The 27410-nt window shown below is 39.7% G+C and overlaps 2 protein-coding genes across 10 annotated transcripts in view; one reads left to right on the top strand and one right to left on the bottom strand.

Annotated features, from left to right (window-relative positions):
* ARL13B (ARF like GTPase 13B) overlaps positions 1-27410 on the top strand; it is an 80230-nt gene that overhangs the window by 19360 nt on the left and 33460 nt on the right. The window lies entirely within an intron of this gene.
* On the bottom strand, positions 2265-18305 carry STX19 (syntaxin 19). The gene is made up of 2 exons (XM_073305598.1): positions 18036-18305; positions 2265-5408 (listed from the first exon to the last, which is right to left on the bottom strand). Exon 2 carries the CDS (start codon positions 5338-5340, stop codon positions 4459-4461), a length of 882 nt encoding a protein of 293 aa, XP_073161699.1. The 5' UTR covers positions 5341-5408; positions 18036-18305; the 3' UTR covers positions 2265-4458.

Below are 27410 nucleotides of genomic sequence, written 5' to 3'. Positions count from 1 at the left end.
CCGTTAAGTGTCTAAATAAAACTATATTCAAGGTTCTTTTAAGCTGTTATGTGCTGACATTTTGGCCCACTGCTTTGTGCAGTGGTTAACTTTGAAGTTGCTAGTGTTTATATATGAGCATCATTGTAGCAGTAAACAATTTACAAGCTCCCCCCACAACCTGCAGCTACAACGCAATTGATGTTCCATTGGGCGCTTTCAGTTAAAGGCCCTAAACTATAATCCCATTCTAGTGGAAATAGGGCTTAGTCTATTTTTCCCCACTTAAAAAGCACAATGCAAGATCTTTGGGCAGATATTTCCCAGGTAATGGAGCTATAGAATGGCTCAGTTACATTCTACCTGAAGATGACCATCAATGTGAAATCATTCAGATTAGTAGCTAAATTAGGGGAGAGAGAGAGAAATATGAATGAGACACATTGTAAATTCTGTGAGCCTCATTCATATGTTTCCTAGACATAGCTGTATGTATTAGAAGTGCATACTGAGAGCAGCATATGAAAGACTGATCCATGGGACATCATGTCTTTCATAAAATCTGCAGATATGTTGGCTGCTGACACCTCGTGCAGTACTGTAGGATCCTTCAGGTGGAAAGAGCATGAGTTGAAAAATGGTGGGGGGGTTTTCATTGTAATTTTTAAAGAAAATGTGTTTTTCAATTTGCTGAAAAAACCTTTCACTTTTTGACAGTACCAAAAAATGGTTAGTGTTTGGGGTTTTTTTTTAAAAAAAAATCTTTTTGGTTTTCACACACAAACTTTTAATCAGTTTTTTTTAAATTTTTGTTGAAAAAACAGAATCTCAACCAAACGGAGAGGTGTGAGTGAAAATTTCCATTTTGACTGAAAAGCCATTTTTTGTCAACGTTTAAATGAAAATATTTTGAGCAACTTTGCTGAAAGGCTCTATACAAAAGTGAAAATATTTTCTGGATCTGTTTCATGTCACCTTAGTTTTGTAAGGTGTGTGAGACATTATGCCCCATATTCTTCATAGAGATATTATGATGTGATTATGGCATAACTAAGATGTATTTTATGCAAGATGGGTCAAGTGAGGTATCATTGAAAAGGTTGTGATTTACTGAATATAATTATCCTATTTGTTTGCATGTATCACTTCTGTATCCGAAGTTAGGAATATTGACTGCATCAATTACCAGTGGGTTTACACCAGGGGAAAGCCCACAAGACAGAATGCAGTCTGTCTAGATGGCTCGCTGTGAGGAAGAGCCATTAGACAGAACAATAGGTCTTTGAAGAAGCTAAACTCCTCCCTTCCTGGAAAGGCTTCCTGAGGACCTTACAATTAGTCTTTGAGTTATGGCTGTAGGGTCATGTGATCAAGTTACCTGTTACTGAATCCATCTTGGAATATCAGTGTTTTTCCACTGACGGGCATGGGAACTAAGTTTGGAAACAAAGGCTTCCCGCCATATGCAAAAACTATTTGAGGCAGGGGAGTGACCTCAATGTGGGTCATTCTTCACTGTCTCCCCGCCCAAGATGACTGCTGGAAACATCTAAGAAAAGGGCTGGGGAGAGAAGAGCTGAGCCCAGGCTGGAAAGGTGTCCGGCCTATGAAAGAAATACCTAGAGTTTTAAGCTGCAAGCAAGAGCAGCTTGCCTTCAAGAACCTCTGCAATCTGCCTAAAACAACATTTAAGTGAGAATTTCCTAGTTATAACCAATTTCTTTAGGATATTGAGCTTAGCTTGCATGTTTGTTTCATTTACTAGGTAATCTGCTTTGATCTGTTTACTATCCCTTACAATAAATTTAAAATCTACCTTTTGTTGTTGATAAACTTGTTTTGTTTTGGTCATAACCCAGTGTGTGGAATTCATAACTGGGGGGCAAAAACCTGTTGCATATGTGTCCCCACATTGAGGGAAGGAGTGAATTTCATGAGCTTACGCTGTACAGTTCTCTGTGCAGCGTAAGACGGTGTAATTTTCAGTTTGCACTCCAGAGGGGGGTGTGCACTTGAGTATCTGGGTAGTTCCTTTGCTGAAGCCTTCCCATGCATGGGGTAGTCAGAAAGCCTTTTTGCATGTTACAACAGCTGGGTGTGTCCCTACGTGTATGTCTGCTGGTGAAAATGTGAGACCGAGAGCGGGTCTGCAGCTTGTCACAGCAGAGCACAGGCTGGCTCAGTGTTACACCAGTTCCAAGTGGCACTCCAGGGGGAACCCGTCAGAATGTGGTTATCAGTAATAATTATGTCTTGGAGTTTAATGTCCTTTTAAGACATCTCTCTCTAGATCCTGTTGGCATCTGCTTTTTATTTTATCCATAGCTAGAAGTAGTATCTAAAGACATTGACCTACTACATTTTCTTTGCCATACAACACTACTGCTTAATTTGCTAAGCTTGTTTTGCTAACGTAGGTCTTGTAAGAGTGTTGGAACACTTAAATGGCTAATCAATATTTTATATGCAGTGAATAGCAGTGGAAAATAAGTTAGAGTAATAGAAAGTAAGACTTGTGTTCATGTGATTCATATGGGTCAGTTCTCTCATCGATGTCGTAGCAGTTTAAACAGATCTCTAATGCTAATGGTTTTTCTTCTTTTGTGCATAAATTCCCCTGTGCTCTAATTGGGAGGGAGGGTCTAGATCTCATATTATGTAGACAAATATCCAGCCTGCTGGCATTATTAAAAATGATCTTCTCTCTCTAAGTGCTTGAAAGCATGGCAATGAGAGTAAATTTCATAAAAATGTCAGTGATAGCCCTTGAGACTTATAATAGATTGCTGGGTAGGGCAAGGGGAAATGTTGTATTTTCAAGGCAGAAAGTTATTTTTCTTTTCTGCGATCTATTTTGTTAATGAGGGACTGTAGCTGCTAATGTATCAAATAGTTGCATAACACAATCATGACTGTCTAACGCACTTTTCTAACCAAAATGTATTTTCCTTGTCTGTTAGCGTTTCTGTATAACTCTGCGGCTATAGAAAGCCCATTTATGTTCTAGTAAACTGCCCTAACAAGATCTTGTGTTTTTATTAGTTGTGCACATATACTTCAAGCACCTTGGCTAACCAACATAAACGATCCACATCAAAGTCTCACAATGTCTATATACGTTCTACTTTCATCAATTAATAGCAGCCTTTGCTTGACAAAATATGACCAGGGATCTTTACACATTTTGAGCCCTGTGCCTGTTTTTTTTCTTTCCTCTCAAAACCTTGGCAATATATTATATATTTGTCTTATTGTGTTCTAATACGGACAGCAGAAACAAAATTCTTTCACTATTTAGTTCCTCCTAGATGGAAAATTATTTTCATAGCTTGTTGAAAACCTGGGCTTTATTCCATATTAAAAAATAGAAGCGTTTTTTCCTTTGAAGTAAACAGTGTTTTATTAAACATCCCTACAGTGTTAGCAGGAAGAGCTGGACTGATAACACATTTCTTTCACAGATAAGAATGCAATATGTACATCTATAACACATGGGATCTTGTGGAAACAGGTGGTGGTTGTTAAAATGTGCACTTCATGAGAATAATATTTTAGGCAGGGTTTCTTGAACTTTTGTTTGGTTCAGTCCTTATATTTAAATAATTAAGATATAGACACATTAATTACACATCATAGACACATACATTCACTCTGGACAGAAATATAATTCATACATTTTATAAATGGAGAAATGTGCGTGGTTCCCCTCTCCAGTTGGTAACACTTTTGATTTTTACCATGATTCTAGCTGTATATGATGTTTTAATTTAAAGCCTCAGTTCCTGGAGAAAAGTGATTAAATAGATATCTCAGCTTGCAAATTAAAAAAAAAAAAAAAAAAAAAATTGCTTGCCCTCATAGTTGTTGAGAAAAGCCTAAAAACATGACTCAGATGCAAGCTGAAGGCTCAAAAACCAGAAGGCAAATAAAAATAACCTTAAACTTATTTTGTTTTTAAAAAACATAACTAAGCCACTCTCAGGGTTTTTGGGGCCCGACACATGACTTCTGAATGTTTGGTGTTAGCAATACTGTTAATACTTCCCAGCACCACTGGCGGAACCTCCTATGACCTTGCCTTTATATCACACTGGTCACTGTGATAACCCACCAGCTCCACTGGACAACCTCTTGTAAAGCAGGATTACTCTGGGTTGGTAGGATCAGAAAAGGTGATCTTTCCACTTCATCTGTGTTTCCAGTGTAACACTTCTACCACAGCCTAACAGAAGCAGAAAAACTGCTGAGAATCCCTAGGTACTACTTCTCTAGTTCTGCCAGGAAGAGCCACTTGCAGGGGCACAGAGAGGATATATTTTTTTTTTTTAGTGTGAGATGCACAGAGGTAAAAGGAAAGAGCCCTCGAGGTGGGGAGAGTAAGCAGAAACAAACTGAAGTGTAAATGGAACCCACAGAGCTGCTCCAAAAGTTCTACTGGCAAAATGGTAGCCTGCGAAATTTGAGAATCATCCCTTTTTGTTATCTGCAGCGTGGACAACACCAGCAACATATTGTTTTACAAAGGTTTCTCTTTCTATACCTGGCTGCGAGTCTAAACTTCTCTCTTGATGTTTGAACATAATCTTGAGTATTGTTTACACCCATTTCAATGTTGTTGATGATTTCTCCTTGTTCCTCCACCAGAAGCGAGATCTGAATAAAAAATTCCTTCAAGTCTTTGATATGGTTCTCCAGATTGACCAATTCTTTGTGTCTTTGTTCAATCTCTGATAGTTGAGCTTTAGTGATTTTGACTTCAGTAAGCAGATTTTCATTGAAAATCTCCCATTTTCCTTGTTGAAGCATATCGTTCACTTCTTCCTCGGAGACCTCTTTCCCAACCACGTCAAGCTGGCGGACAATGAATGTCTTGCATTTCTCCTGCTTGGCTGTTATAGCGTCATTGTATGAAAGCATGGTGTTTTGGAAACGCAGGAAAAGGAATGCATGCTGAGATGTAAGGATTCTTGCAACAGCGGAAGATGGCCCGTGTTCGCTTTCAGACTTCTTCACTGTTTTTGACAGTTCATCCAAGCATTTACTTACATGCTCTGCTTGAATTTTTATTTCTCTTGTAATGTTGGACTCCTTTTTAATAACACTAAACCTTCTCATTGAGGACATGAGGTTTTTCTGCTGCTGACCAAACTTTTGAACATCTTCTGCCAAGTTACTAATCTCGTCCTGAAGTCTCTGGATTTCATTTAGGTGCCTCTCAGTTATGGGCTCTTTCTCATAAATAATAGCTTGCTGTTCAAACTCTACTTGGTAGTCTTCCTTCACCCCAGGCACACAGCTGTTCTCTTCAGCTAGCTGCAGTTCTTTTGCTCGCAGTTTAAGTTCTTGAAGGCGATCTTTCATTTTTTTCCGTCATGCAAGGAACAGCAGGCTAACTTTGTCTTTCCTTACGAGTTGAAGTCACTGTAATCCTAAATGTAACAACAACAACAACAACATCCCTGTTTAGCAATTATCTGCACACAAACTGGCTATGCAGATGGCAGAGAGCTGTTCCTGTGCACAGAGATAAGATGTCAAAAAAGCAGCAAATGGGAGAATATGAGCATCTGACTAAATAAACCTTGTATCTGGTGATTACAGCTATTTGATAAATTGCAGTTAACATAAAACCACAAGCCTTTGACTTGAATCAAACAGGTGCCAGTTAAGAGCATATCCCAGTGTTTTCAGTGCAGAATTTACTCCCTAAATGTACACTGGCCTGAAGTCCAAGATGGGCTGTTCAGTCCTGGGACAGCAGTAGTTTTATTATTTGGTATCTAGAAATTAAAATTGATTAGAAAATGAAGGTAGGGCATGTTTGGGAAAAAAATTGTTTGAAAAAAATTATTAAATTTACGTTTTAATATGAATTCTTGGAGTGTGAGGTGAAATTCCTACTAGCATAGCTCTGAATTTGCAGGATTAGAACAGGAGTTTTATACCATTCTCAGCTTCCCAATGGGCATCACAGCCCTTAATTTCTAGTCCTGGGATGTTATAGGCTAGACCTTTAAAAGTGAAACATTTTTGTTTGGAAAAGCTATTTTAGGCCTTTTGTTTAACATGGTTTAGAAATCTCTGCCCCCCCCCAACCCCTCCTTCAAGGCCTGTATAGTTAAACTAAGGGTAGCTACTTTTAAAATTCCTTTATTGTTCTGTAAGTTGTATTTGGTGCATACAGCATTCATGGTAGTGTAGTTGGAAGATTTTCTCTGCCTTTATTAGAATTACAGTAGAACCTCAGAGTTACGAACACAGGATTTTGAAAGGGAATGAAACCAATGTCTGACGACGCAACTTTAACAAAACAGCACTCTTGGAGTGAAGCTTTCTTTGAATGTTTAGCTTACACTGTCTTTGGTGTGCAATAGTTTTAAAGTATTTAGTTAAATGTTATACTGTACGGGTCATTACATGGAGCAGAGCCCCAGATGGCTGCTTGTGTTGCTTGTGCTTATTGCTGGCTCACAGACTCATGGGGGCTTTCAAATAGTGGTAGTCTTAAACAGGGTGGTGAAAAACCTTGTATGGGCTGGTATCTCAAATGTGGAATTGACATGTTTTAATGTAGTGACATTTTTGTGGCTGTTTCAGAGCTACTGCTGTTAAGCCTTCTTCTCCTCTTCCTACCCCTCACCCCCCCATCAAAGGAGAAAATAATTGATGGGATTGTTTTTGCAGTAGAATCTCCGTTCCCAGCTACTGCTCTGGAATAGGACTTGGGGTAACTGTCTAGTTCAGGATTTTTGTGCAAGTACAGCATAATACGAGAAAGTTGTATAGTACCTGATGACCTTATATTTGGAGCTACTAGTGTAAAATTCATTTTAATGTCTCAAAGCTTTAGTCAGCCCAGACATTTTTCCAGAGGACATCTACAACATGACTCTGAAACTCTTCTGGAATTAAACATTGATTATACTAGGTCTGAGACAGGAGGAATATATTAAAATTATAAACCGAAGATAACTACACTTGGGAGTGTAAATTACACAAGCATCATTAAATGTGAAGTTAGTGACTTTTCAGTGCTTTCTTTAACAGATTCTTTATATGTTGAATGGGAAATATATTCTACATATAAAATGGAAAATAAATTGTTTATATCTAATCTAAACAAAGTTAGGATTTTCTTTAATGTCTAAATTTGTTCATGTTGATTCCAAACTGCTGCTTTGTCTATCAGGATAACGAGTTGTCAATGTAATACGTCTACATTAGATGTAACAGAGCAACAAATTACCAAGGGTAGATCACTTCTGGATTAAATTATGTTTATAATCTTTTCTGTGAATGATCAGGAACCATAGGTCTAGTCAGCAAAACAGGTATGTACATTTGGAATGTCAACTCAGATATCAGCCAACTAGTGCTGTAGTACTGTTTTTATTAAAGTTTGGCTAGTAGAAATTTCTCATCATGTGCACTGAAGAAAAACACAACACTCCCCCACTCTCCTTGAACTCAAAAATAACTAATGTTTTGCTCAAATTTTCCAAAAAACTTACCATTTGGCAAAAAGCAAGAATGGAAAATTTCAAAGTAAGAGGTAAAGACTGAAGGAAGAGAGGAGCATGTGATAATGGGGTTGTAAAATCAACTTCTGTGCGTCCTTAGCTATAGAGGTCATTACTGCCTGCTGTGACAAAGGATAAATGATGAAAACTTATTGTAAATTGTTCACTGGTCCTTACATAATTATACACATTACCATGACTACAGTCATGGTTTGTTGTTTGGCTCTGAAATCCTTTTCATTGCGTCTACAGAGATGATCCAAATGTTCTAACAGTTAGCATTTTGGTAGGTTTACTCTCTGTTACCTTTACCTTTAGGATAAACTTCTCACTAGTGGCAAAAATGGAGGATTTGTGCAGACTGGGACACTACATCTCCCTTCCTATGGACTTAATAGGGGGAGTTCAACTGCATCCTATCTTGAAAATTTCCCACCGCTTTTAATTGAAGTCTACATTTTGCACAAGGTTAATCTTCAGATGAACTTCACCAATTAGATCAGAACACATTAGAATATATGAAGCAAGTTACATTACAGAAGGGCTTTAAAAACGTTATCAGAGTTCACCATCATACTGCCAAGATTCAACTCTATAACCTTCAAATAATTCAAAATTGCTTAGAGTTACTGCATAAAGAGTTGCCTCCACAGTTAGTAAGTGTAAACTAGTGGAATGTAGTGCCATTTTGGCTGTTTTTTTGGTGGTGATAGGATAACTTTTTAATATACTGATGTTTTTAAAAAAAGTGAAGATCTTTAACAATCAAGTTCAGTGTGTTTATATATCATCGAAGCAGTGACACACGTAATGACAGTGAAGGAGTGATTCTTATAAATTGTCAGTATGCAACATACCTTTTGTACATATTTACACAGTAGTGTGAACACCTTAAATAATAGTACAGTTGTAGTTTCTCTGATCCCTAGTCTACACTTAAGGTCCCTAAATACATTTTTGCATAATGAAAAGTTATGAAACTAAACGCTTGGGAATATATTTCCAACAAACTTAAATATGCCTGTCCACAGGAAGATTTAACAGGAAATCAAACCCAACCATAAATGTAAACTGTGTTAAGACTTTTTGCTGCGGGCCATAAGTAATTGGAGAAGAGATAGATACTGTATCCTTGCATTGGTAATCTTCCCCTGCTCTCCTTGTTTTTTCTTGGTTTTTGCTGCTATCTTATAGTTTTTTGAGATACAATGTAATAATTTTCTAAGAGCCAACAAATCCACCAGTGTCAGTGTTTTGGTAATGTACAGAGACTTAAGTTCAGGCAAGCCTGTTAATCTACTGGAAAACATTATTTTGCTCAAAGCAAAGAAGCCCTTGCATGATGTATTCATGTTACAATAATTCCTTAGCATTGCTAAACTTACTGTACATCTGCCCATAGTAGAAGACGTGATTTGTTAGAGATAACATTCTTTTGAAATGTTTCAGAATTGCTTGGCACCATTTAGACTGCTTCAGGGAAAGTTCAGATTGGGGCATGTGAAAGTAATCAGGAGTGCTGAATAAAACTTCAGAGAAGTGACCTGAAAATCTGTTTTAGCATAACCTAACACGTCTGTTGACCCGTGTTAATTTAGTATGATTTAAGAAGCCTATAATTAAAAGGCAAGTTATAAGGGCACACCATTGGTGGTAATGGGGTGGCAAGATAGAGCTTTTGTGAAGCTGAATGATTTGCAGTTAATTGTTGGAAAACTTTAAAACAAGCAGTCACCATGTTACCTCTTCAAAACCAGTTATAACCATATTAAAAGTTGGCTGCCAACTCTGTTAGTGTAAACATGCAATAGCAGAAAAACACTGTTTTTGGATTTTGTATGTGTTTTATATATCTTTAAACAACTGTCTTAGTTTCCAAGTATTTGAGTGACATTATCTTCAAATTGGTGAACGCACACTTCTTTATAGGAAAATGTAGTGATAGTGTATGAATGTCCTGGGACTGTGTACTGGAATATTCAGAATACCAGTCTCCTATCTTTCCCCATGCACTCACAGACTGAGCAATTAGTGTTCAAATATTAAACTCACAGAGTTAAGAGGAAAACACTTTAAATAGCTGTTAATAATTGGACGACTTTGTGCTTTTACTTTACAGTCTTAGTGGGAATGGAATTGAAACTTAGTTCCATATCTTACATCCTAACAGCCTAGTCCCTGCCTGCAAACACTGCTTGCCAATTAAGCTTGTCAGTGTGTTGGCAACTAAGAAAAATGCAGAGTCAGAAGTTTCAGGTAAATACAGTTGACAAGTTGAAGTGGGGGATAGGCAGATTGTGTAATTGCTGGTAGTCTCATTTATGCTGTGGCTCAAAACAAGCGGTGTAAGTGCTCAGTATTTTCAGTCAAACAGTGCAGCTTTAAATGGCTGTAAACACAGTTGGTATCCATTTCTAACATGGTTCCAAGCTATATTACAACTGTGTTCAGAAACAACGCTATAGACTATATGAGAGAGAAGAACCCTGCATGACAGTCACTTTTGAGCACAGTGACTGGGAGCAAAGTTTTAAGAGTGTAGTGTGGTCTAGAGTCCAAGTCGTCATTCTTAGGTGTCTCATATTAGAAGTGCAAGAATAGGTTCAGTGAGATGTGCAACATTTGAAATGCCTATAGTTAAAATACTTTTTGCTCCACATGGGAAAAATTATATTAGATCTGAATTTTCAGTTTGTTCAGCAGCTTTGCTTGTGTATTTTCTCACAGAATTGGAGAAAAAATTGTTATGCTTTCAACATTTTTCTGTAAAATCTTCCAGTGACGTTATCCCAAATGCTGCATTAAAGTAGATACAGAAGAAAAATTAAGTGCAGGCATAGGTTTTCTTTTTTTAATTTAAAACACCTTGCTTACGGGATTTTCAAGCTAATTTTTTTGTTTATAAAATGGTAAGCAGGCTTGATGAATCTTTACTCTATTAAAAAAAAGTCACTGCTTTAAAATGTTAAACGAGCTGATGTTCATGGAAAAATAGCTATTCTTAAATTGTATTGGAACGGGTCACATTTTCTGTTTCTATGCCAAATTCAGTCCAGTTAGACCAGCTTCTATTTTTAAAACGCTGCATTTGTGCATATTGTAAAAAATGAATTATTCACGATAAACACTCTGGGTATCTCTCTGTGTGTGTGTTATATGTTGTGCAATAAAAGGAATGTAGCAAACAGAGGGACTCTGTGAAGGTTGTTCAGCCTGAAAAAACACACTCGCTATGACAGGCTTTATATACTGAAGGTTGCTATAGTGTGTTAAACTGCACTGCATATTTATAGTGCAACATCGTTGTCCATTGTGTTGAAAAAGTAACCAGTAGCAGGCAATAATGCTTACGTTAAAAATGCTGATGCTTGAGGCTTACGTTAAGAATGTGATGTCCAACTGGCACAAAGGAATTGGGATCATACTAGAGCGAGTGCTTTGGGGGCTATTTGTCCATACAGCTGTCCTAGCTTGCTGCAGGTAGGCTTTGCCACTGACTCCTTATAGGGTTGTTGATAGAGGGTGCCTGGAACAGGACTCTGCTGTAAGCAGAGAGGGGTGTATTTAGATACTTGGCAATTAGCATGAGTAGGTTTTGAGGAAAAGTGATGGTATTGGGTGCAGTGTGTCAAACTGGGAGTCGGAGTAGAGGACAGGTTTGAGGGGAAAACAAGGAACAAGCTTTAAGAGCTGGAAGGACTAGTGGTATTAATGAGGGGGTTGTTTGAGGGGGGTTTGGGTGGTTCTGGATGTGACATACAGGGAAAAAAGTGATTTCTTTGGACATAATGGTAAGGATTTTAGGATTTCTGAGGGACTGGTAAACTCCAGGAGAGGGAACTGCAGAATTTTGTGAAGCCATTGTGTTCTGGGAAGCATGAGAATTACTGTAGATTGCTAGCCTTGAGATGTTGGGTGGAGGAGGGGATTGTGAGCAGCTGAGATAGTACAGGGTTGAGAATGGGCTGAAGCTCTAACATTAGTGGAATGGGAAGAAATGGTGGCTGTTGTGAGTTATAGTCTGTGTAAGCTTTTATGCCTTCAAAGTGCTCTATAACAGCTGATTCTCCACATGTTCCTGTGACGTAAACATCTTATTGCCTCTATTTACAGTTGGGGAAACTGAGATAAGAAGTGAAGTATCTTGTACACATTGAGTCATTGGCAAAACCAGGATTTGGATTAGAACCTGCAAGTTCTGGATCCTTTATTTTAAACATTGCCATAATAATAATAACAATCACAATTCCCATGCATAAAGATAGCATTTGTGCTGTATCTCACTGTTTCTTTGGGTAATGGAAAGTGAGAAGTGCATGCAGTATGGACTTCCAGAACTCAACACTAACAGCCTGGAGATGGCCTCTTGCTGTTAAATGAACACTGCACCTGGAAGTCCAGACTGACAAACCACTCTTTTACTAACTGCCGAAACAGGCAAGCTGTGTAATGGGAGTGGATAAACTTAATTAGAAACCAGAATGGAGCTTTTTAAAGTTTCTAACGTGGCTTTTACCATAACTAATATCCTAACTTTAAAAATGTCTTAATGTTGTCAGTGCCTCTTTTAAAAAAAACTGACAGGGTTTTCAAAATGAGTAATGGAGATGCTGACCTTTTTTCAGTTCATTTGTGGCTACAAAATGGAGTAGTTGCACCTTTACTTGATTGTTGCAAATATAATACCACAACTGCAAATCACAAAACTCCCCCAATGAAAATTAGGCAAACCTCCGCTGCAGTGGTGACTATTTTGGAAGCTCAGCCACTGCTATACTTCGAGGGCAATAAAACCGGGTAGCATGGGAGATGGGTGAAATCAATGCATTTAATTTCTGTAGCATCTGGTAGCTACCTAGACCATTCAAGGCTTGCTCTTCTGACTTATACAACTGGAGACTAAAAATTTACTCTGTAGATTGCCAACTAGTGCTTGGTCCCATTTCACAGCTGCCAGACCAGAATGCTGACATTGTAACCATGAAACAGAGCTTTACTGTCATGTGAGAGAGCTTTCCAGACAACTTTCAGTATTTTTATCAAAAGAATGGCACGGTGCAAAGAGCACACATCAACTGAATGCTGACTCCACAATGAAGTTCTCTATGCAAGTGCAGTATAGCAGAGGCAGTAGTAGTGTAACTTTCTGTACTGCTCTGCCTTTGCGGGTGAGAGAGATCTTAAACCTTCATGATGAACCAACCCATGGCCCCTGAGATGCTACTGCTAACAAAGCTGACAAGTTTTTTGTTTTTATGGACACAGTTATATGAGGAAGTAGACTAAACCCACCAATTCTCTTTACATTGGCCACCCAACTAGCTCTTGGTATGATCTGGGTCAAATAGAATCCAATGAGCTACAGGTGAAAGGCTTTATATCCCATTACCCAATTTCTACAAGGCTAGAGCTGGATTATTAAGTCTTCAGTCTTTTGTCTGTGGAAGGTTTCCAGTTCCTTCTCCTTTATAATGTGTTTACATATAGTTTAAATCCTGTGCATAGACATAGGAAAATACCAGTTACAATCTATTGTCTGTCTGTCTGCCCACCCTTCAGCCTGAAGTTTGGAATCCTTGTGTTGAACTCAGAGTTCTCTCTGGATAGAGCCTGTTTGTTTCAAAGTCATGAGTCATGATTCAAATAGTACAGGGTGGAGAGCTTTGAGAAAACACTCCCAGTAAATAGGAATAGGATTCAGAAGTGAGGCAGGAATGATTCACAGGGTAAGTTGTTCTAAGTGAAACGAGTTAGAATTCGCAAAAAGAAAAGGAGTACTTGTGGCACCTTAGAGACTAACCAATTTATTTGAGCATAAGCTTTCGTGAGCTACAGCTCACTTCATCGGATGCATACTGTGGAAAGTGTAGAAGATCTTTCTATATACACACAAAGCATGAAAAAAATACCTCCTCCCACCCCACTCTCCTGCTGGTAATAGCTTCTCTAAAGTGATCACTCTCCTTACAATGTGTATGATAATCAAGGTGGGCCATTTCCAGCACAAATCCAGGGTTTAACAAGAACGTCGGGGGGGGGGGGGTGTAGGAAAAAACAAGGGGAAATAGGTTACCTTGCATAATGACTTAGCCACTCCCAGTCTCTATTCAAGCCTAAGTTAATTGTGTCCAATTTGCAAATGAATTCCAATTCAACAGTTTCTCGTTGGAGTCTGGATTTGAATTTTTTTTGTTGTAATATCACAACTTGTCTGTAATCGCGTGACCAGAGAGATTGACTTCCGCAGGTGGGTATTGTAGTTGTAAGAAAGCTTGACAGAGATCTTGTAGGTGTTTGTCTCTGTCTGAGGGGTTGGAGCAAATGCGGTTGTATCGCAGAGCTTGGCTATAGACGATGGATCGTGTGGTGTGGTCAGGGTGAAAGCAGGAGGCATGTAGGTAGGAATAGCGGTCAGTAGGTTTCCAGTATAGGGTGGTGTTTATGTGACCATCGTTTATTAGCACTGTAGTGTCCAGGAAGTGGATCTCTTGTGTGCACTGGACCAGGCTGAGGTTGATGGTGGGATGGAAATTGTTGAAATCATGGTGGAATTCCTGAAGGGCTTCTTTTCCATGGGTCCGGACGATGACACGTACCAGATCTCTATCAAGCATTCTTACAACTACAATACCCACCTGCGGAAGTGAAGAAACAGATTGATAGAGCCAGAAGAGTTCCCAGAAGTCTCCTACTACAGGACAGGCCTAACAAAGAAAATAACAGACCGCCACTAGCCGTCACCTTCAGCCCCCAACTAAAACCCCTCCAACGCATCATTAAGGATCTACAACCTATCCTAAAGGATGACCCAACACTCTCACAGATCTTGGGAGACAGGCCAGTCCTTGCCTACAGACAGCCCCCCAACCTGAAGCAAATACTCACCAGCAACCACATACCACACAACAGAACCACTAACCCAGGAACCTATCCTTGCAACAAAGCCCGTTACCAACTGTGCCCACATATCTATTCAGGGGACACCATCACAGGGCCTAATAACATCAGCCACACTATCAGAGGCTCGTTCACCTGCACATCCACCAATGTGATATATGCCATCATGTGCCAGCAATGCCCCTCTGCCATGTACATTGGTCAAACTGGACAGTCTCTACGTAAAAGAATAAATGGACACAAATCAGATGCCAAGAATTATAACATTCATAAACCAGTTGGAGAATACGTCAATCTCTCTGGTCACGCGATTACAGACAAGTTGTGATATTACAACAAAAAAAATTCAAATCCAGACTCCAAAGAAAAACTGTTGAATTGGAATTCATTTGCAAATTGGATACAATTAACTTAGGCTTGAATAGAGACTGGGAGTGGCTAAGTCATTATGCAAGGTAACCTATTTCCCCTTGTTTTTTCCTACACCCCCCCCCCCCCGACGCTCTTGTTAAACCCTAAATTTGTGCTGGAAATGGCCCACCTTGATTATCATACACATTGTAAGGAGAGTGATCACTTTAGAGAAGCTATTACCAGCAGGAGAGTGGAGTGGGAGGAGGTATTTTTTCATGCTTTGTGTGTATATAAAAAGATCTTCTACACTTTCCACAGTATGCATCAGATGAAGTGAGCTGTAGCTCACGAAAGCTTATGCTCAAATAAATTGGTTAGTCTCTAAGGTGCCACAAGTACTCCTTTTCTTTTTGCGAATACAGTCTAACACGGCTATTAACTCTGAAAAGAGTTAGAATTGTCATTAGCATGATTACTTCAAGTGGTAGCCTAAGAGAGGAGCTGCACTAGAAATGGCTACAAATAAAACTAAGACATAGAAAGATTATTATTATATTTCTAAGTATATCCTATACTTAGAGGTGGTGGAGTTGGCGGGGGGAATCTTGAATTGGATAAAGTTGATTCTCTTTAATCTCCTTCCAAATGCATGTATACAAACTCTTCATTCCATCCCCATAGCAGGTGGATGGTACTGCAGCACCTTACTTCAAGGCATATCATGCCACCAGTTTTTCATCAGGTATGCATCTGATGAAGTGAGCTGTAGCTGACGAAAGCTTATGCTCAAATAAATTGGTTAGTCTCTAAGGTGCCACAAGTACTCCTTTTCTTTTAGCAAATACAGACTAACACGTTTTTCAGGATAACTCACTATTTTAAAAGGGGAGTTCTGCTTTAAAAGTGAAGGTACAGAAGGCCCAGTTTGATAAGTAAAGTAGTATAATTCACTGTATTTGAGAAAGAAATACCAGTGCCAATTTATTGGTAAGTACAAAAAAAGCACTGGTGGATTATGTGACTGTCACACTTCTCAGCAAATCCAGAACATACTGTAAACTGAGTCTGTTGTTTTGGAAATAGAAGGTAGGAGACTACTTATAGCTAAAAATCAGTTTTAGATTAGCTAGTTTAATTTTGTAATATTTTACTTGGTTAATATCTGTTAAAGGTGTTCTGCAAAGAGAGGAGATGGGAATCAAAAGAGGCTTGCTTTCTCGTTCTGTCATAATATATAAGGAGGACTGAAAGTGTGAGTTTTTGTATGTTTGTTTTATATGTTAGAAATACCATCAGTATAGTCTTGTCTTCTATGACCTTGCCAGAGATTTCATTGGAAGACTAAAAAATTGCAGGGGAACTTACTAAGCCCTTAGTTGAAGGGGAAGGGATGTGGAATCTAAAGAAATCTTTTCTCTCAACTCTAGGCTGGGTGTTTGAGTTAAATAGGCATAAATGAAAAACACAGTGTAAACAGGAAATAAAAATCCTTTCCTGTCTTAATTGCTGAGGTTTCACTTTCTTGGTATTAGTCGGAGTAAGTCATTCTATTTGTTGTCCATATGGCCTTGCAGGAAGAACAAGGTAGAGAAGACCAGAATTTCTAACGTTATAAACAACAACAAAACCAAATTGAACACCTTTTTAAAAATAAATACATAAATGCATTTATTTTAATTATGAATTATTAATACAAGTAATAAATTCAGGCTGCCTCTATATACCATGAAGTGCAGAAAAGCATAACCGACTTGCTTTTCCTTTGCAGATCACTGTTATGATCAGATCTCCTCTGTGCATACACATGCACGTACCTCTCCTTTGTTTTTCCCATTACATATGGTAAGAATCTTGGTTAATACACTGCCTTGGCGGAGGGGAGAGAGAGACCAGTATCCGTGATCTGTAAATGAAACCACTGTTGCTCATGGAAAGCCATTCCTATTGATTTACTTCTGCTATTGCTAGCATTTCTGATACTGTACATTTTCTGAATTTGTGGTACCCTTCACTGTTTGTGGTTTTTGATGGGCAGTATTTTAGAATTTTGGGAAGTACAAAGGCTTTAGAATCAATTAGAGAGAATCACATTTGAAGGCAATACATGATTTATCTTGTGAGGTCAAATTGGGTCCAAAATTTTAGGTTCTGTAGTCACAGGCTTTTACAAAAATTATTCCACATAGAAATGTTTTTAAGATACTACTTAAAGAAAATCCATTGGCAAGATAGGAGTCAATAAACCCCTTCAGTATTTACATTTCAGCATTGTACTTATGCATGAAAATCACTGGATCTTGAGCCAAGCTGAGAGACGGGCAAAAAAAGAGAGAAAAGTAAAACTGGTTTTGTAAAATTCTTTCATGTATGATGGAACTTCAGATATAAATACAGAAATGTGCAACATGACATTAATGTGAAAGTGTCCTCTTTCCATATTTGGATTAATCCACTAAACCATCTGTTGGATTTCAGAAACATGTAGCATTCATGTTTCTGTGGCTCAGGTGTCTTAAATTTTAGAAATAGGCAAATCAAGGAGTAAGTTATTTTGTATTATTATGAGACATTCAGATTTTGCCTATAGGTGAACAGAACTTTTTACTGAATGCTCGTCTGTGTATCAGCAATACTTTTCTTAAATGCCAGATGCATGATGTCAGTACTACTAAATGTGCACAAACACGCCCTTTCCCATGACTCTTCAAATAAAGTTCAAAAGCTCTAGTCATCATAAAAATCCTAATTGATCTAAAAGTTTTAGTGCTTTGACTTTAACATATGCAGAAGTAAATGTTAATATGCAATCTTAAAAGAAACCCAAGTATCTTAATATAAAATTAAAATAAAATAAGCGTGCTCTTCTGTGTATGCAGTTTTTCACTTGGTAAACTTAATTTGACAAACTGAGTGAAGCACTCTGCTGGTTTATCACTTCAGGTATGTTTTCATGTATGCCTCTCGCAGTTTTAAAACATGAACCTTCCTAATTAACGATTCTACTGACTTGAAACATTACAAGCAAGTCCTTTCCTTTAAGGTAATTCTGGCAGACTTCCAGAAAAATACATTTATGCATTAAAACTTGTCTCACAAATTAGCATCCATATACATGAGCAGTAGAATTGTTGAGAGCATATTTACTAGTAGCACTGTCAAATTCTGAGCAGGGGAGACAGCCTCTATTTGTGTATCTTCACACTTAGTTATTTCATTTTAAACTGTACTGCAAACTGTTTCTGTAATATTTGCAACTGTTAATGCAAAATAAAACCAACTGTTTACCTTATAATGCTGTGCTGGTGGCAGTCGTCTTTTGTTTTGTTTTGTTCTTCGGTGCTGGAATCCTACTTCTAAGGGTGAAATTCAGTGTATCCTGAAAAGTATGACTTTGACCATTTGCTTAAGTAATGTGTCTTGAGTGCCTTTCTGTTAAACAGTTTCTGCATGCCTGCTCCTCCTGGTTCTTAAATAATGGTCTGGAGGGTGCATCTCAGAGAGCTGTGGTATGAAAAGCTGACTCCTTGCAAGTAGTACTACAGTAGAAGAGCAAACTGGTTACTTTACTCTTGAGGAATCTGGTTCTGCCAGTTGGAGACTCAGCCTTGCGTTAGAGGAGGTTCATTTTATTATAATTGACCAATAGCAGAAAGTTCCTGTGACTAGCTTCTTAGACACATTATTTGTAGGCTGGAAGTACAATATTCATTTAAAACAAAATAAAAACCAAAAACCTCCTTGAACAGGAATTGAAGTTCTACATTGAAGCGGGGGAGGAAGGCTCACTGACCTATTCGCAAAACTAGTTTGGAAGCGTAGGCCCCCCAACAGTGAGTATTTTAAGTCTTTAACTCAGTTCATAAATTGAGTCCAAAGATAACACAGGAACATGTTTAGGCTTGTCAGAATTCAATTTTCATTTATTTTTTATTTCAATGGATAATATCAGTGTTTGTTTATAAGATTTTTTTTTCTTTTTATCAATTTTAAATTTTCACAGCTGTGGGAAATTATGGGGGTCAGATAATTATTTAATGACTAATTAAAAAAGTTAAAGCTTATACCCATTTAAAACCCAAATTGTCAGCATCACATGTCAAAGTGTACAAAGTAAATATGCTTCAAACTAAATTCTCAAGCAGCATTTTTCTTACTTTGCGCATCTGTAAGTTTTGATTATCATTAATGGAAATATTTTTTCTTGGATTTGTGTATGATGAAATCAATGTTTGCCAACCTTTACCAGTAAAAATCTATTCCCTCCAAGCATTTGTAGGTTGTATCATCTTAATCAGTTCTCTTCACCAGTTGTCCTCTTCTCTGGATCTTTACCTTGTCCAACAGAGGTAAATACTTAGTTATTTCACTTCTTATGTAATTGTTACTTATGCCAGGTATAGAAGCCTCAATACTTTGTCCAAATATTCAGAGTTTAAGGCCAGAAGGGACCATCAGATCATCTAGTCTGACTTCTTCCATGTCACAGGTCACCAACACCACCCAGCAGCTGCACACTAAATCCAACAACCCATTTAGACCAAAGTATTACAGTGTGATACAACGTGTTCCAGAGGCAGAGAATAGGTGGAGGTGCTGAAGTGTATCAATGCTCAAGGCCCTTGCAATGGCAGGGAAAGTATTATGTGGGTATATCTCACTTGATCAAAACAAGTGACCTGCTCCCCATGCTGCAGAGGTGGGAAAAGAGGTGGAAAATAGTGAGGATTCCTAAGGTTAGGGTCCCTTGTCTATTATGCACTTGATTCAGTGGCCTGGTTTACAAAAGCTCTGAGCATCCAGCAGCTCCAAGTGAAGTGCACTGGGAAATGCTGGGTGGCCAACATTTTTGAAAATGAGACTGGATGTTCAGGGGCAAAATGACAGACTTAGAAGCCTAAACTTAGGTACCCATTTTTAAAAGAAATCTTGTCCTCAGCAATCTCCTTCCTTTTAGTTGTCATGGCTAGGCTTATGTCAGTGTGTGTGGGAAAATAAGTTTCGCTTCATATTTGATGTCCTTGGTTGACTGGGCTGACCTTAGGTATAAGAATAGTATTTCTGTGAAGCTACCTTTTAGATACTCCTCAAGGGGTTGTCAATGAGGACGGGACCTACTTTAACATTGAAGCTAGAATTTTATTTCTCTATTACTATAAAAGAATGTTTACATTTGTTCGTCCTCTGCTTTCTAAATATTCTAGATGGTGTCCTGCAACCAGATCATCTCCTGCCAGCTTTTGGGACATTGTAGTGTTGTGTAATAGCTGTTTACCATACCCAGGGTGGCACTCACAAGATTGTCATTCCCACATGCTATTCGCTCCCTCTCCCCCACCCCTCCATTTTCAATTTACATTCAATTGAAGAATATCTTTTGTGCAAAATGCCCCATACACTGTCTTGTTTAGAAGCCATGTGTGCAAATACACCTTGAGCTACAGTCTCTAGGCAAAAGTTTAGCTCCTAGCTTGTACGTATGGTAGTGCTTTGGGGTCATGGATCATGGGTCTCTTGTGCTTGGAGCTACACAAACACATAAGGAGATACACTGAATAGTTTATAGTCTAGTTTTAAGGTCATGTCTATATGTGTTCCCAAGAATCCAACTGGCAAAGGGTTCCATGTTTTGTAACAGTAACTGTTCTCAGCCCTAACACACTCACTGTACCAACACACTGCTTTCACAGTATTTATCTGTAAAGAATATCATGTGAGCTAGCAAGTGAAAGCCGAGGACATGCTGATCGTTAATATGGTGGAATGTACTGACAGTATGTAAAGAACTGTGTGTATTTATACTGACATAATGTTTTAAAAGTCTATAACAAGGGAGAGTTGACAAACAGGTCTTCTGCCAGACCAGATCATGTGTATTCAACTATCCCTGTCTCCAGTGTAAATTAAATATTGTAAGGTCAACACAGGTTTCAGGGTAACAGCCGTGTTAGTCTGTATTCGCAAAAAGAAAAGGAGTAGTTGTGGCACCTTAGAGACTAACCAATTTATTTGAGCATAAGGTCAACACAGAGTCCTATTTACATGTGAAAGTCAACAGGAAAAACAGGTCAGCGGAGAATGTGAAACAAACCAGAGTATGGAAGACACCTTGGAGCCAGCACCCCAGTAAGGAAATCACAAGGCGTCATCCTGACTCTGGGGACAAAAACAATGGACTTTGGGGTCATAAAAGGAAGGAACCAGGACCCTTCTTTTATTCTGCACGTGAGTGGGTAACTTGGCAGTTTATTACATTCATGAAAACAGGATCTCAACCAACCTGGGTTGAAACACTGCAGAAAAGGCTTAGGTGAGATAAGACTGCTTCAGACAAGGATTGCAGCCGCTGAGTTGTAGTCTCTAGAAATCATGTTCTACATTTGTTTTATTTGTAACCTGTTGTTCTTATTAGCCTTGCTCACTGTCTCTTAAATCTTAAACTTCGTTAATATACTTGTTTTCACTTTAAATTGATTGAAGTTCTGCGTTACGTGAGAGCTGATACTCCGTTGAATCAAACAAGCTTTTGTATGTATGCTATTCCCTTTGCAGTAGTGAACCTTGTAATTACTGTGAGTTCTAGTCAGAGGGGCTAGACCAGGGGTGGGCAAACTTTTTGGCCTGAGGGACACCTCTGGATATGGAAATTGTATGGTGAGCCATAGAATGCTCACGAAATTGGGGGTTGGAGTGTGGGAGGGCTCCTGCTAAGGGTGTGGGCTCTGGGGTGGGGCTGGAGATGAGGAGGTTGGGGCACAGAAGGGTGCTCTGTGCTGGGACAGAGGGTTCGGAGGGTGGGAGGGGGATCAGGGCTGGGACAGGGGGTTGGAGCTTGGGAGGAGGTCAGGGGTACAGGCTCCAGGTGGCGCTTACCTCAAGCAGTTCCCAGAAGTAGCAGCGTGTCTCCCCACTGGTGTAGGCATTGCCAGCCAGCTCTGCATGCTTCTCCATCCACAGATGCCACCCCTGCAGCTCCCATTGCCTGTGGTGGCAGTGCTTGGAGTGGGGGCAGTGTGCGAAGCCCCCTGGCTGCCCCTACGTAGGAGCCTCGGGGGGACATGCCACTGCTTCCGGGAGCCATGCGGTGCCATGGCATGCGCAGACTGGGGCCAGCCCCCGACCCCATTCTCCGGGTGGAGTGCTGGAGCAGGGCAAGCCCCAGACCTTGCTCCCCTGCGGGAGCTCGAGGGTCAGATTAAAACATCTGACAGGCCAGATGCGGCCCATAGTTTGCCCACCCCTGGGCTAGATACTACAGGGAAAAGTCTTCATAGAATATCAGGGTTGGAAGAGACCTCAGGAGGTCATCTAGTCCAACCCCCTGCTCAAAGCAGGACCAATCCCCAGTTTTTGCCCCATTTTCCCTAAATGGCCCCCTCAAGGATTGAACTCACAACCCTGGGTTTAGTAGGCCAATGCGCAAACCACTGAGCTATCCCTGGGGTTTCGGGTGTTGGATGCACCTATTGTTAAACTGCAAAGTAAAGTAGGACTGGCAGAGTCCTGAGGGGAGAGGTTGAGTGAAAGCAGTGCACTTGTTGCTGTGTCGGTCCCAGGGTACTAGAGAGACAAGATGGGTGAGGTAATTTTTTATTGTTGGTCCAATAAAAGATATTACTTCACCCACCTTGTCTTAGTGGGTGAAAGGCAATTGGAGTACAGGTGCTGACAACCAGCTACCACAAGAAAGACTCTTTCATGAGTGCAGGATAACAAGGTGACTCTCAGTCCTGGGTGTCCTGAGAAAGCATCACATTATACTAAACGCTGTGCTGATACAGTAATGTCGGGTGGGGGGGGGGGGGCAGGGGGTGATTTTTTTTTTTTGGTTTTTCTTTGGTTTTTTTTTGGCAGCCTTTTTTATACGGGCGAAAGCCCTAGTGTAGATGCAGTTATACTGGCATAACCGTGCATGTGCAAGTAGAGCTCATTTTGTTTGCCAAACCAGCAAAGGCGTGCTGGTGTTGATATAAGTTGCATCTATGCTAGGAGGGTTTGCTGTATAGCTCTATACGGAAAACCTTTTATGTAAACCCAGTGTAAACCTGGGCTAAGACAGAATTCAGTAAGTCAGTGGGTGACTTTCACATAATTTAAAAAGGTCTTAATTTAAAGGGTGCACTTTCAATTTAAAAATCATATGTTGTAAGTATTGTTGTACCTATGCACTCAACGTTCCGTGTCACCATTTATGCTCTTTGTTTACTTTTTTTTATGCTTCTCGCACTTGAACAATGAAAGTCAAGTCAGTTGTACTTTTAGGTTTTTAATACTGCTGTGTTTCAAGCATATCAGGGGAATGTTGATTTGTTTAAAAACTGTTTTCATTGGAAGCTTAGTGTTCCTTTAAATATTTTTCTTAATCTCTGTCTAAGATATTGACACTCATCTTTACAAGGAGATTTCTTTCTTGTTTATGAGCAAACGAATGTTCGGTCACAATGAAGGAAAAAATTAACAGGAAACCAAATTTAAAATTTACCGTTTTAAAGATTTGTTAATGTATAATGAAAGGTCTCTACACACCTATAACAGAAAGAGGAGTAGCCACTCAATTAGAAAATGACCAATAAGTATACCCCTCCCCCCGAATCCCAGCTAGAAATGGTCCTTATTGCATGACAAAATTTTGTGTATGAAGATAGACTTTGCATGCTCTGAACATCAACAGATTTGGGTTATTTTGAAGGAAAGGAAAGAGTGCCCTTCGCAGCTGAGGTCTGCTAATGGAGAATACATACCCAGCCAACAATTTCCTTTCTTTCAGTGGGATCCTGTCTGAATGCCTCCACCAACTGCAATTAGAATAGTGTGGTGAGAGGCGAGAATTGGTCTGTCATTTTGGGTGTCATGTTAAAACTCCACCTGGAAACCAGTGCAAATCATAAAGCACAGGTGTCATACAAAATGGTGCATGCTCACCAAGGGTTAGTCTACACTGGCACTTCATTGGCAAAACTTTTGTCATTCAGGGGTGTTTAAAAAAACCCACACACACGCCCCCGAACAACAAATGTGCCGGTCTGAACAGCACTTCGTTGGAAGGAGAGCGCTTCTGCCGACAAAGCTGCTGCCGCTTGTGCGGGGTGTAAGTTGTTTGTCGGCAGGAGAGCGTTCTCCTGCCGACGAACAGCAGCTACGCTGCATGCTTTTTAGTGTCAAGGCTGTAGGGGCATAGCCATATCGTAATGTAGCCATAGTCCAAGAGGGCTGTCACATTCTGTACCAGGTTCAGTGCACTTTGAATTAAGATGCAGTAATCAAGAGCACACTGCAGTAATCTAATCTCAGAGTGACAATTGGTGAATCATGGCAGCAAGATCTGTGTCTAAACATATCACAGTTTCTGGCCCAGGCATGGGTGGGAGATGCTGTGGATCCAACAGTACTTCCAGACTGAATTCTTGTAACAAACTGTAGAAGTACACCCTCAGTTAAGGAAGCAGTTGTAATTGTCACCTTATTTCCTGGTTACTTTCCCCAACCTTCCAGCATCATCGCAATTTTCTCTTGGATTTAACTTCAGCTTCTCATTCATTTCCCAGTCTTCACCATATCTTGAGTAAGGCATTTAATAGCACTGGCTAGATTGGATAAGAGAGGAATAGAGCTGGGGGTCATTTGAGCATGCTGAAAACATTGTTGGCTCTATGCACCAATTGAACAAGATGTGGGAGCAAAATGGAGCCCTGTAGAAACTCTCATATGAGAGCAGTGGGTAGTTCTAAGTTATTGCTTTTCTGTTGCCTCTGGCATTTCCCTGATGGGAATTAAATTGCCAAATTGCAGCTCCATCTGTCTTTTCTGTGGGTTTGCAGACAAGCCAGCTACACCCTATAATCAATGGTATTGAAGGCAGCTGAGTCTATCTGTAGCCGTATTGCTCTTAATCCCTCACCAGGTGATCTGCCAATTCTGTCTAGTGCAGCACCAGTAACATGAATAGTTCTGTAACTAAAGTACGTAGATTAACAAAAGCTGGCAACCTGCCCTTAAAGAGGTGCTGACAGTTTCTGCCAACAGTTGAACCAGTTCTTAAGCACTGGCTTTCTCCAGTCAGGAATGAAATGGGTCCAAAGCACAGGCTATGGTTTTGGCTATGGAGATATGGTATTTGGCTCCTCAAATGTAACAACAAACAAATGTAGTGTCTTGCCTTTGTGGAGGTGACAGTTGTTGGGTTTTTTTTTCAAAAATTCATATACAAGTTTCATCGCAATGGGAGGATTGTGAAAGACTTTTTGATGGTGCTCATTTCAAAATATAATTACTTTTAATGAAATATATTAAGGAGAGGGGGGTGTAATTTTCAGACTTCTTGCTGCTATGCAGTGTTCTTTGCTGTTGCTGGTTTTCTATTTAGTATAGAATCATAGCAGTTACAGAAAGTTCAAAATAACATTACTTTGATTTATGCTTGTATCCCAAAATGTTCTGCATCATCTACAAGCACAGTAGATAGTTACTGTCGCTTTCAGGAGGAGGAAAATAACGCCAGGGAAATATATTGCTAAATGGCAATCTCACAGTTGAAAGATTTGCCAAGGAGCAGTATTGCCATGGTGGAAGGTTTCAAGAATTATTAGTTTTTAATTAAAACAGGTAAAGGGAGGGAAAATGCCATATTGTGTTGCCACCGATCTTTTAATAGCAATGTGGTTGCTCAGAGAACTATTATTCGTTGTACTGATGTCATCAGACTATTTGTTCAATCCTTTTGGAACCAGAGGCATTCAAGAAAAGCTAAATAAGTGGTGGTTTTTTTTTTTTAAATTTGCCAATTTAACATGTTAAAGTCCCACTAAATAACCTAGGAAATCTTCCAACATTAAAATTTTAAAATGAATCAGTGAATTTGTGTGACTTGCGTTGTTTCTTGTTGTCTAGTTTTACAGAAGATAGTTTGGATTACATCTGTGTCTCTGCATTTGTTTTTTTAGTAAGCAATAATCTATTTGTGTGACTGTAGGTGCCTCAGAAAACTGTCAAACAGCTGATTGCATGTTTATCTTAGTTATGGATCTGGAAAAAGACGACTAAGAAAAAGGTCTCTCTTCAATAAATGCTTTTTCTGAAACATTTAAAGTTAGGATTATTTGCAAAGCTCAAAGTGTTCTCGCGTGCTTCTCTGCATACTGTTTCACTCAGATACAATTATGGTAAAATTGAGAAAAGTACATCACATTATATAGCAGGGATCAGCAACCTTTGGCACGCGGCTCGCCAGGGTAAGCCCCCTGGTGGGCCGGGCTGGTTTGTTTACCTGCCACGTCTGCAGGTCCGGCTGATCGCAGCGCCCACTGGGCGGGTTTCGCTGCTCCAAACCAATGGGGGCTGCAGGAAATGGCGCGGGCTGAGGGATGTGCTGGCCACTGCTTCCCACAGCTCCCATTGGCTTGGAGTGGCGAACCCCAGCCAGTGGGAGCTGCAATCTGCCGAACCTGCAGACATGGCAGGTAAACAAATGGGCCCGGCCCGCCAAGGCGCTTACCCTGGCGGGCCGCATGACAAAGGTTGCCTATCCCTGTTATATAGTATTACAATTTTCAAGAGGTTTTAGTATTTGTGTATTGGGAAGATGGACACACATTGACATGTAATGATGGCGCATTTAATGGAAGAAAATGGTGGGTAATGGGGTAAAACTAAACCAAGCTTTTGGAGAAAGATGATAGGTATAGGCTGGTAAAGCAGATACTTGTAGTCTGTGGTCACACAAGCTGATTTCAAGAGAAGTGAAATACTTCCAAAAGAGTGTTTGGCCTCTGAGAGTGTCCCAAATTTGGGACATGCAGAGTCTGTTAGTTAGTTGGTTTCTGTGGTCTTCCCCAGCAGATTTTGCAGTATTTTCCAAAAGGTTCTGCTTATGAAAATTATTACAAGTGCTTTTGGTTGTAAAAGGGGCCTTGACTAAAGCTGCATGAATAGTGATTCCTGAACAGGATTTGGTCTTTCAGTGCGGTGGCCATCATCTTCCTATGCAAATATATTTGTATCTTCCTCTCTGCTGCCCTGTATACCTAGGACATCCTCCTTGAGTTGATCCTTAAGGCCTTACATGAAGTATGTCTTTTCCCTGTCTTGTAACATAAGAACAAAGGGACCTTCGATTAAACTAAGAGGTGGCAAATTCAAATCTACTATAAGGAAATACTTTTTCCCACACCTCTGATTAGACTGCTGAACTCCATGCAACAACATCCTGTGACAATGACTGAGCAAGATTCAAAGTGGGAGTGGATGTTTATATATAGAACAAGATTATTCAGAATTATAACAGTGACTGGTAACAAAAAGAGAATTAGAATGGAGATAAAACATCATTTTCAGGTTGTAAGCGCCAATCTCTATTAGAGAAAAGACAGAGACCTACATGTGGGCTCATTATCTTGCCTCTGCTTAGTATGGGGTTTCTTGCATCTTCTCTGCAGCATCTGGTGTTGGCCATTCTTAAAAACAGGATATTGGATTATATGGATCATGTCTGATCCAGTATGATGATTCCTATATACCTTCTCCTTTACGTCTCTTTGCTGCAATGTGTATAAGAAATAGGCCAATTTGATGGCACCTTATTGAGAGTAGTAGGTGCTTTGTCAGTTGTATGCTTTTGATTGTATGCCTCCCCCCGCCCCCCACACTTTGGGTGTTGCATGTATTTTG

This window comes from Lepidochelys kempii, chromosome 1 (genome assembly GCF_965140265.1).
Source record: "Lepidochelys kempii isolate rLepKem1 chromosome 1, rLepKem1.hap2, whole genome shotgun sequence".
Lineage (NCBI taxonomy): Eukaryota > Metazoa > Chordata > Testudines > Cheloniidae > Lepidochelys > Lepidochelys kempii.
Note: the sequence above shows the minus strand (reverse complement) of the source record. Positions and strands in the feature narration are given on the sequence as shown.